At 45.2% G+C, this 12370-nt stretch overlaps 1 protein-coding gene across 1 annotated transcript in view; it reads right to left on the reverse strand.

The window, feature by feature from the left end:
- The window catches only part of LOC126335737 (NALCN channel auxiliary factor 1), a 154566-nt gene that overhangs the window by 83806 nt on the left and 58390 nt on the right, over positions 1–12370 (reverse strand). Inside the window, exon 2 of the mRNA XM_049999193.1 lies at positions 6135–6315. Coding sequence (XP_049855150.1) covers positions 6135–6315 — 181 coding nt within the window. The remainder of the gene's footprint in view (positions 1–6134; positions 6316–12370) is intronic.

A 12370-nucleotide genomic window follows, 5' to 3' on the forward strand; every position in this document is an offset into this window, starting at 1 on the left:
AAGCGGTAGCGTAGAATGTCAATAGAAAATAGTGCCCACTTTGACAGTCTTTCGTGTTATTGATGGGACCAAGTTCCTAAATGCAGGGGGTAGCACCGCGCAGGGTCTCTCAGGCAGCCTTTGTTGGAGTGCTAGAGCAGATAAGACGTAGCGCTCGTGTGCATCACACAGGATCTCGTGGACAAATGCCAGCCGCACTCGGGACAACACCGCCTGGTGCTACGGCCAAAGACTAGATAACGCACCGCCAGTTCCATTATTGCTCCTCTTCACTAACATTTCTCTCTCTTTCTCGCTCTTCTGAAACTTATGGGGCTTCAGTGATTACATGTCTCCAACTTTTATTTTAATCAGATGCTTAATAACTAGTGAATTACATATATTTTTAGAAGGTGGTATTTATGAACATCACTTACCGCCATGGGCTGCTGATAAAATTTCTTTATTGCACAACCAGACTCAGTCCTCAGATTATCAACAGGTTCTCAAAAAATTTACAATATCACATTAGGCTTCATAAAATTAACAGCGACAGACAATAAAAACACAGTCCACTCATTCATGCTATATCAACAACCAGCATTAACACCTGGAAACGGAGGCGTTATACATATTCTGTATTTGCATGTAGAATGGCTCCTTTAGTGGCGTTAATGCTGACTCGTCGACGAAACATAACTTAACTCTGCCTGGTGCTTTTTCTGATTGACGACGTAATTTATATTAGTATGCGACAACAGCTACAAATTCGTTGGTTTTAAATCGCTTAGTATGGTGTTGTAAATGCTTTTATGAATCTGATGACGGTATATGGACTTAAACTGATTGTTCAATGACGAAATTTCAGAAGCAGCACTTGGCAGTAATTTATTGAACTATGAACTTAATACTGAAGACTAGAGCTCTCTTTCCTCCATATTTCAGTGCTTGATATTTGTTTTCTCTTGTCTTAAAATATATATCTTGACTGGAAAATATATCGCAATTAAGGAGTCGAAAATGGGCGCTTTCCATTATTAATGATTGTGGTGGTGCCCTTCCTGCTCACCTACATCCCCATGGTTAGCTTCTTTCAGTCAGTGATCAAAGTAACTACTCGATTCACACGTCTAAACATCTCCATCTACATCTACATGACTACTCTGCAATTCACATTTAAGTGCTTGGCAGGGTTCATCGAACCACAATCATACTATCTCTATACTATTCCACTCCCGAACAGCGAGCGGGAAAAACGAACACCTAAACCTTTCTGTTCGAGCTCTGATTTCTCTTATTTTATTTTGATGATCATTCCTACCTATGTAGGTTGGGCTCAACAAAATATTTTCGCATTCGGAAGAGAAAGTTGGTGACTGAAATTTCGTAAAACGGTCTCGCCGCGACGAAAAACGTCTATGCTGTAATGACTTCCATCCCAACTCGTGTATCATATCTGCCACACTCTCTCCCCTATAACGTGATAATACAAAACGAGCTGCCCTTTTTTGCACCCTTTCGATGTCCTCCGTCAATCCCACCTGGTAAGGATCCCACACCGCGCAGCAATATTCTAACAGAGGACGAACGAGTGTAGTGTAAGCTGTCTCTTTAGTGGACTTGTTGCATCTTCTAAGTGTCCTGCCAATGAAACGCAACCTTTGGCTCGCCTTCCCGACAATATTATCTATGTGGTCCTTCCAACTGAAGTTGTTCGTAATTTTAACACCCAGGTACTTAGTTGAATTGACAGCCTTGAGAATTCTACTATTTATCGAGTAATCGAATTCCAACGGATTTCTTTTGGAACTCATGTGGATCATCTCACACTTTTCGTTATTTAGCGTCAACTGCCACCTGACACACCATACAGCAATCTTTTCTAAATCGCTTTGCAACTGATACTGGTCTTCGGATGACCTTACTAGACGGTAAATTACAGCATCATCAGCGAACGATCTAAGAGAACTGCTCAGATTGTCACCCAGGTCATTTATATAGATCAGGAACAGCAGAGGTCCCAGGACGCTTCCCTGGGGAACACCTGATATCACTTCAGTTTTACTCGATGATTTGCAGTCTATTACTACGAACTGCGACCTTGCTGACAGGAAATCACGAATCCAGTCGCACAACTGAGACGATACCCCATAGCTCCGCAGCTTGATTAGAAGTCGCTTGTGAGGAACGGTGTCAAAAGCTTTCCGGAAATCTAGAAATACGGAATCAACTTGAGATCCCCTGTCGATAGGGGCCATTACTTCGTGCGAATAAAGAGCTAGCTGCTTTGCACAAGAGCGATGTTTTCTGAAGCCATGCTGATTACGTGTCAATAGATCGTTCCCTTCGAGGTGGTTCATAATGTTTGAATACAGTATATGCTCCAAAACCCTACTGCAAACCGACGTCAATGATATAGGTCTGTAGTTAAATGGATTACTCCTACTACCCTTCTTGAACAATGGTGCGACCTGCGCAATTTTCCAATCTGTAGGTACAGATCTATCGGTGAGCGAGCGGTTGTATATGAGTGCTAAGTAGGGAGCTATAGTATCAGCGTAATCTGAAAGGAACCTAATCGGTATACAATCTGGACCTGAAGACTTGCCCGTATCAAGCGATTTGAGTTGCTTCGCAACCCCTAAGGTATCTACTTCTAAGAAACTCATGCTTGCAGATGTTCGTGTTTCAAATTCTGGAATATTCCATTCGTCTTCCCTGGTGAAGGAATTTCGGAAAACTGCGTTCAATAACTCCGCTTTAGCGACACAGTCGTCGGTAACAGTACCATCGGCACTGCGCAGCGATGGTATTGACTGCGTCTTGCCGCTTGTGTACTTTACATACGACCAGAATTTCTTCGGATTTTCTACCAAATTTCGAGACAATGTTTCGTTGTGGAACCTATTAAAAGCTCTCGCATCGAAGTACGTGCAAAATTTCGCACGTCTGTAAATTTTATCCCATCTTCGGGATTTAGCGTTCTTCTGAACTTCGCATGCTTTTTCCGTTGCCTCTGCAACAGCGTTCGGACCTTTTTTGTGTACCACGGGGGATCCGTTCCATCTCTTACCAATTTATGAGGTATGAATATCTCAATTGCTGTTGCTACTATATCTTTGAATTTGATCCACTTCTCGTCTACATTCGCATAGTCAGTTCGGAAGGAATGGAAATTGTCTTTTAGGAAGGCTTCTAGTGACACTTTATCCCCTTTTTTAAATAAAATTATTTTGCGTTTGTTTCTGATGGATTTGGAAGAAATGGTATTGAGCCTAGCTACAACGACCTTGTGATCACTAATCCCCGTATCAGTCATGATGCTCTCTATCAGCTCTGGATTGTTTGTGGCTAAGAGGTCAAGTGTGTTTTCGAAGTAGATGCTTACAGCCGGTTGAGGTGGCCGAGCGGTTCTAGGCACTACAGTCTGGAACAGCGCGACCGCTGCGATCGCAGGTTCGAATCCTGCCTCGGGCATGGATGTGTGTGCTGTCCTTAGGTTAATTAGGTTTAATTAGTTCTAAGTTCTAGGGTATTGATGACCTCAGAAGTTTAGTCCCATAGTGTTCAGAGCCATTTTTTTAGATACTTGCAAAGTCACGCGGTATGGTGTCATCTTCAGTGGGTTCCATTTGTTAGCAGGAACTGCGGGCAAAGAAAGTATAACATCACATACACTTTTCCCTCCAGACGCTGCACCGTTCTACAGCGTTCGAGGTTACCCTGTCAACAGTTCCACAGGAGTTCTGTGTGTGTGTGTGTGTGTGTGCGTGTGTGTGCGCGCGCATGTACAACAAATGATATAAGGGTTTGTTTGACACAGAACATTGTAATTTTCGTAATATTTTGTATCTCAGGGGAAAAGCAAAGCTTCAATAACATCAGAGAAATAGCGGGCAACATTCCTGCCAAGGAACTGCGTTGCTAGAGGCTGTTAGTAGAACCTTTGCTTGTGAGCGGAGTGCAGTCTTGAAGAGACAGAGAGAGGAGCAGTCGAGTTGTATCTTGTGATGGAGTAAGATGTGTTATGCAGTGCTACGCGCTGGCAATAATTTTCTTGTATTATTTTTCATCTATGAAGAGTTATTTTGTAAATTCATTCAGGAGCCTTCATAAGGGGCTGTAATAGCTCATTTGCCGAGCATATCCAAGCGTAGTAATTAGTTTGGTCAGGAATTTAGAACTGGAGATTTTTATGATAACGTGGCAATGTGTGATATATTGGTTTTTCTTCAAAGATGGATAGTATACTTGTTTGTGAGAAAATGGTTCAAATCGCTCTGAGCACTATGGGACTTAATTTCTGAGGTCATCAGCCCCCTAGAACTTAGAACTACTTAAACCTAACTAACCTAAGGACATCACACACATCCATGCCCGAGGCAGGATTCGAACCTGCGACCATAGAGGTCACGCGGCTCCAGACTGTAGTGCCTAGAACCACTCGGCCACCTCGGGCGGCGTGTTTGTGAGAGAGCAAAGAGAATTTGTTCAGGTCTTTCCACTTAATGTAAAGTGAATTTTTAATATTTCAAATGTCTTTTTTGATACGGTTACTTTATTGTTTTTCTATCGACCAGCATTCGTCTCTTTATTTCAACTTTCACTTATATAATTTTGCTTTCCCCAGTTTCTCCGAAACAGAACTATAATTGACAATGATTACTGCAGGAATGAGATTTATTCACACAGAATTTTGTCTAAGTGTTTATAGTTTAAAACATACATTGCACATCGCATTGTTAGTAGCATAGCAGCAACCACCGTATTCTGGAGACAGCATCACTACATTTCGACTGTGACATATTTTTCAGACAGGGCAGTTTTGGTAGTTATTTATATTTCATACTTTTCTCGCATTAAGAGTGTTTGTATCATTGCTAACAGGACAGTTATCTTAAATTTAACAGAATACACTGTACTGTCACCATGAATGTTGCAGTATACAGTTTAATGTTGCATTTCCGATTGATTTTGGCATTGCTGATCACTTTCCAAGAATTACGAGGTCACTTACGAACTTAAATATGTGCTTAACTGTTTCTCTAATGACGAGTCAAATATCATATTACGTAAAAATCTAACCTCCTCCCGAACAGGCCATGAAGGCCCAACGGTTCCGCCCGACCACCGTGTCATCCTCAGCCCATAGGCGTCACTGGATGCGGATAGTGAGGGGCATGTGGTCAGCACATCGCTCTCCCGGCCGTATGTCAGTTTACGAGAACGAGCCGCTACTTCCAATTCAAGTAGCTCCTCAGTTTGCCTCACAAGGGCTGAGTGCACCCCACTTACCAACTGCGCTCGGCAGACCGTAAAAGTGCTAGCCCAGCCCGACAGCGCTTAACTTCGGTGATTTGACGGGAACCGGTGTTACCACTGCGCCAAGGTCGTTGGGGTTTCATATTAGCCCACAGACAAAATGTCAATAAGTTTTAATATACAAGGGTTGCCCAGAAAGTAAGTTCCGATAGGTCGCTAAATGAAAACCACAGTGAAAATCAGAAACATTTTATTTGCAAGAGTTAGTTACACTTTGCAGATACCTCTCTACATAGTCGCCGATCTGACGTACATATTCGTCGGAGCGTTACACCAAATTTCCAACACCATAATCATAGAAGGCAGCCGTTTGTGCTTCCCAATAATTCTGTACGCTGGTCTATAGAGCGTAGCCTGTACCCAAGTGTTGTCTTTCTATCCAGCTTTCCATGCCACCAGAGATGATACGCAGGACGAGCCAGTTAGGGCTGTGTAGTCCAACGCTTCTCATCGAAAAGGCTGCAGAAGAGTCTTCACTGCCCTTGCAGAGTGCAGCTGAGAATTGCCACGAAGAAGGAAGTGCGTGGCAGTTGTGTTAGGTGGGCTGCATTCATTAAGGCGAAGCATCTCAGTGGGCCCTCATACTTGGCGGGAAACATCGTTGTTTCAGCCACCTTTACTAGCTCAGAGTGCGCTCACAACTGAAAAGAGCGCCTTGATGCGATCGACGGTCAGACTAGAGACACGACGCAACACATCTGTGCAAAGTTTCACCGGATTTTCACAGTAGTGTCCATTTGGCGACTGTTCGTAACTTACTTTCTGGACAACCCTCGACCATTACCACGCAACCAAAAGTGATTAGGCGGTTTGAGTGTACGTAGAATGCGTACCGAGGCACAGGAAGGTGGGCTCGCCGGCGTACTGCGTGGGCAGGTTGGGCGCGCGGTCCCCCGGCAGGAAGAAGGGGCAGCGCTGCTCGACGCGCTGGCACACGGCCCGGCACGGCCGCACGCGCCGCCCGCCCACGAACGCCGGCACCAGCGTCGCGCACACCCACTGCCGGTACGCCTCCTGCAACACCAACACCCCGGCTCACTCTCCTGCTCGGGCAGTCGTACTCGCGGAGCGCCGTCGATGTCAGCTACTTGCACCAGCGTCGCTCTCTAGCTGCCGGTAGCACGAGCACGCAACTCTCTGGTACTACCCGGCAATGACAACTGAAGACCTGTTCAAGGAGGCAACACAGTAGTGTTAAAGCAACAAGCAGGAGACGTGAACTCACCGCACGAAATACGCTGAAATGCCAAAGAAAATGGTATAAGCTTCCCTATTCATATACACAGATACGAAGGGCTCATTTCAATAGTGGTACAAGTCCATTACCTCCACTTTTCTGCCTATAATGCTTCTGCAATTAATGATCCAAACAAACAGAACGAAAGGTTCGTCCCTAGCAAGAAGCCATATGCTTGGACAATTCTTGTATCTCAACTGCAGATTTTTCAGCACTCATTTAACTTTAGGACTGTGTATCTCACAATGAACAAAAATGGACTTGTACCACTACTGGAATAAGCCCTTCATATGTAAACAGGCAGAATACGGCGCTGCAATCGGCATCTCCTTTATAAGACAAGTGTCTGGCGCAGTCCGGTTACGGAGCTACTTACAATGGCAGGTTATCGAGATTCAAATGAGTTCTAACGTGGTGTTATAGTCGGCGCACGAGCGATGGGACACAGCGTCTTCGAGGTAGCGATGAAGTGGGGATTTTCCTGTACGACCGTTTCACGAGTATACGTGAATATCAGGAATCCTGTAAGACATTGAACTGCAACACCACAGCGGCCTGAAAAAGATCCTGCCAGAATGGGACCAACAACCACCGAAGAGAATCGTTCAACGTGACAGAAGTGCAACCCTTTCGCAAATTGCTACAGATTTCAATGCTGGGCCATGAACAAGTGTCAGCGTGCGAACTATTTATCGAAACATGATCGATATGTGCTTTCGGAGACGAAGGCCCACTTGTGTACTCTTGATGACTGCACGACACAAAGCTTTACCCCTGGCCTGGGTCCGCCAACACCGAGATTGATGACTGGAAACATGCTCCCTGGTGAGATGAGCCTCGTTTAAAATTGTATCCAGCAGATGCACGCGTACGGGTATGGAGACAACCTCATGAACCCATGGGCCCCGCATGTCAGCAGGGTACTGTTCAAGCTGGTGGAGGCTCTGTAATGATGTGGTGCGTGTGCAGCTGGGGTGATATGGGACCCCTGATACGTTTAGATCTTACTCTAACAGGTGACACGTACGTAAGCATCCTATCTGGTCACCTGCATCCATTCATGTCCACTGAGCATTCCGACGGACTTGGGCAATATCAGCAGGACAATGCAACACCCCCCATGTCCAGAACTGCTACAGAGTGGCTCTGGGAACGCTATTCTGAGCTTAAACACTTCCACCAGACACCAAACTCCCGACACGAACATTATTGAGCATATCTGGGATGGCTTGTAACGTGCTGTCCACGCCCTCGTACTCTTGCGGATTTATGAACAGCTCAGTAGGATTTATGGTGTCTATTCCCTCCACCGCTACTTCAGACATTAGTCGATTCCATGCCACGTCGCGTTGGGGCACTTATGTGTGCTTTCAGGGGCCCTACACGATATTGGGCGGGTGTGCAAGTTTCTTAGGCTCTTTGGTGTACATTGCTCTGCAAAACTTAATGACGAGATAGATAAAGAAAACCTATTAACAACTCTCTGGCAAGGAATGAAAGCGTAGGGGCACGTCACCAGTGATCTCCCAGTTGTGCAAGGAAAGTTAGAGGGCACATCGTGTGAGGTCAGCGTGACTGTACAGCCATATGGGACTGGCTTCGCAACACAAGCCATTTGAAATGCCGGGAAATTCAGTAACGGTGTACTATGGTGCTGTTAGTAGGGTTCCCTACCTCAGTCGGTAAAAACCGAAACCTTATAGGATCACTTTTCTGTCCGTCTGTCTTTCTCCCCGCCTGTTCGACTATTCAGAATCCGTTTTATCATGCCGTGTAGTCGTATCAAGTCACGAACTGGCGGCCTAGTAAACGTTAGCTTCTAAGTCAATGCAATCAAAAGAGACGGCCATTTGTGTCTCATACTTTGATATTCACAAAACCACTCACCAAGAGCATTGGGTACGTCCCGTTACTCTAAAACCGTGAAATTTGCCGAGAAGCAAGGTTCCACACTACAACCAAAGGAATAAAAAATCTGAAATTTCTTAATCTGCAGTTGCATCACACGAAAAAAATTATAAGAAGTTTGCGTGGCCACAGCAAACTGTAATAAGTAATAACTTATTTACACAAAAAACGGGATGTGAACTGTTAGATAATTTAAATTAACAAAACTGTATCATTTTAGATCCGACTGAAGATGCCTTAGAGCAAGAAAAAGGCAAAACCCGCCTGAGAAAAATAAATTAAGTTGCAGTAAAAAAGTGGTTTTATTGACAAAATTATCATTTGTTTTTAGACTTTCTGTATGTTCATCTGTCTATTAATACCCTTTCTTCTCAGGAACGGACCGACGTATCAAGTTGAAGTTTATGTCACATACTGCTGTCTGCTGACCCTTCGAGATGTAAAAAAAATGAAGCTCCTAAGTCACTGAAATCAAAAGATATGCCCATTTATGTCACATATTTTCACACTCACGAATTCGCTCGTTATAAATTTTGGATACTTCCCTCTGACATGGACTCAGGAAATTTGGCAACAAGAAAGGTTCGATAGCACAAGCAAAAATAAAAAAAAAAAAAATAAAAAAATAAAAAAATAAAAACAGCAATTGTTAATTTGTAATTATATAATACGACAGTAAATTTCTTTTATATTTTGCTATCCAACTTCGTCCGCAGCTCGAAGTCTTGCGGTAACGTTTTCGCTTCCTGAACACTGGGTCCCCGGTTCGATTCCCGGCGGGGTCAGAGATTTTCCCTGCCTCGAGATGACTGGGTGTTGTTGTGTCGTCTTCATCATTATCATTCCTCCCCATTACGGTCGGAGGAAGGCAATGCCAAATCACCTCCAGTAGGACCTTGCCTAGTACGGCGGTGCGGTTCTCCCGCATCGTCCCCTACGCTCTGTTACGAGGACTTGAAACTAAAACATTCTCCATAGTCTTGGAATCCGTGGGACCGATATCTAGCAGATATTAATGTCATAAAAGGCAAAAATCGTCGAGATTCTCGCAACGGATGAACTGTCTATACACATAATTAAGTCCTACAAGCACACGAACAATTTTTCATTGCAGCTAGACCCGGAGGAAACATTTGGGTGATATGTGAGTGCATGTTGTCTGCTCTTTCGGATGTGTCCGACAGTACAGACAAAAAGCGTTCATGTAACTGATTCGCTTCGATGGGCAATGAATCCACAACCTTCAATGCTGATGCACATCAACGTTCGACCTCTGACAGGATTCTAAAATTAGCGCAAGGAGGACATGGACGGGGACTGAGGATAGGTGACCATAGATGGGAATGTGAGTCGGTTGGGAGGCGTACCGAGACAGTACGTGCATCTTCAATAAAGTCTGTGTCCGGGTGGCGCAGTAGTTAATACAGTTGCCTGATAAGCAGGAGATCCAGTGTTCGAGTACCGTTCCGGCATACATTTTCTCTCGTCACCGCTGATTCCCCATAAAGTCCCGCTGCAGCTGATGTCGTTAGTTCATTCCCTTTCCTTTCTTTTCTCCCATCTCCACCGTGAATTTACATAACATTTGGATGACTCCACACGGAGAAGAATTATTATCAAACTGGATAAAGGACGAAGTGTGGTGAATGTAGTCTCGGAGGTTTGGTATTGCTCACAGCATTGTTTTACGTACAAAGCGAGAGTTCCGAAGGAGACGGAGCTGGTCGGACACGGTCAGCTACATCAGCAGATGGCCAGTAGACTGTCAAGAAGGGACCAACTTCAAACTGGAGCTCAACTGAAACCACGTCTAACAGGACTTGAAGAGACCTAATCTCACGCTCCACAATGACACAGCGACTGCGTACGGGTGGTCTCTTTGCCCGACCACCAGTACGTTGTGTGCTGCTGCCGCCTGCACATCGGCGGTACCTTTTACGGTGCTGCCAAGAGAACAGGGATTCGACCAACGGAGAGTCGGATCGTGTGCTCTTCTCGCATCAGAGCAGATCCAGCCTGAGCACTGTCTGTGGACGTACGTTCTAATGTCGACGTATAGGTACACCTGGTGCATCCAGAAACATTGTCGAACATGATCGTTTCGGTGATCCACGTGTTACCGTGTGGGGAGCCATCATGTGGCATCTGCGTACTGACCTCCAAATATATGAACACGGAACACTACCGGTCAACGTTAGTATGGCACTGTACTCCTTCCCCATGTGCGCTTTTTCTGGGGCTTTTTCAGGGACGTCCATTCCCCCGATTTAAATCCCATCGATCACGTGTGCGATGCGTTGGGGAGGCGTACTGCAGGACTGTTGTAGAAATATATACCGCCAGCCGTTATTTTTAAACACTTTACTTAGGCCTCTAGTCTCAGTCCCTCAGTATAGCCTTCTTCAGGCACCACTACGTCGAACGTCCGGAGTAGAAGTGCATAATACCACTCACTACAATAAATGAATTCCGTTGAAGTCTTTCGATCAGTGTGTGATCTGCAAACATCTAACAGCAAAATATGTTGCTGTTTCACTTGTAGAGAGCGCACACTGTTCTAAAGGGGTCTACGGAATCAATTTACTGCAGTAGTTCTCGTATTATGCGCTTGTACAACTGGAACAGTTCAGATGTTCGAGGTATTGGGGCCTCAAGATGACACTACTGAGAAGTTAAAAAATAACGGCTGATGGTATATATTTCTACAACAGTTCGCCAAGCCGCTGTCCTTCATTTCATATTTTTATGATGGATTTATGTCCAAGCTTGACGAACTGCAGTCCCAAGGGACCCGGGTTCGATTCCCGGCTGGATAGGGGATTTTCTCCGCTCAGGGACTGGGTGTTGTATTGTATTCATCATCATTTCATCCCCATCCGGCGAGCAGGTCACCCAATGTGGCGTCGAATGTAATAAGACCTGCACCAAGGCGGCCGGACCTGCCCTGTAAGGGGCCTCCCAGCCAATGACGCCAAACGCTCAGCAGCGCGGGATTAGCCGAGCGGTCTTAGGCGCTTCAGTCATGGACTGTGCGGCTGATCCCGGCGGAGGTTCGAGACCTCACTTGGGCATGGGTGTGTGTGTTCGTCCTTAGGATAATTTAGGTTCAGTAGTGTGTAAGCTTAGGGACTGATGACCCAGGCAGTTAAGTACCATAAGATTTCACAAACATTTGAACGCTAAACGCTCATTTCCATTTCATGATGGATTTACGATTTATTGCAACTCGCTTAAATGCTCCAACGGCCATCCAGCAGTTGTCAGACGCCCTGGCGGAGGAATGGAACTCCTCACGAAGCTCATGGATAGCATGGGGAAAGTTGCGGAGCATGCATTGCTGTCCCTGATGGTCACACACCATATTAAGAACCATTTCCCGCCTTTTGTAATACCCAGGCGACCATGATAAATGGCGGTGACTTCGTTGAGCTGTGTTACTTGGCAGTGACACATCATGTAATTTAATGTGGTCGTTGAGTTTTGGGTGCCAATGTATTAATCACTCCCCAAAAGAGCTCACCGGTGGCGTTGGATCGCTGTAGGTGACGTAGCAATGGTACCAGGCGCTCGTGTGACCGTGCAATACCAAGTCATGGTAGTAAAACAGTAAGCATTTCGCAATGAGTTGTAAGGAATCTGCACAGTAAGTTGGATTTACGTGCATATACAGGGTGTTACAAAAAGGTATGGCCAAACTTTCAGGAAACATTCCCCATACACAAATAAAGAAAAGATGTTACGTGGAAATGTGTCCGGAAACGCTTAATTTCCATGTTAGAGCTCATTTTAGTTTCGTCCACCTACTCTCAATGGAGCACATTATCATGATTTCATACGGGATACTCTACCTGTGCTGCTAGAACATGTGCCTTTACAAATAAGACACGACATGTGGTTCATGCACGATGGAGCTCCTGCACATTT

This window comes from Schistocerca gregaria, chromosome 2 (assembly GCF_023897955.1).
Source record: "Schistocerca gregaria isolate iqSchGreg1 chromosome 2, iqSchGreg1.2, whole genome shotgun sequence".
In the NCBI taxonomy this organism is placed as follows: Eukaryota; Metazoa; Arthropoda; class Insecta; order Orthoptera; family Acrididae; genus Schistocerca; species Schistocerca gregaria.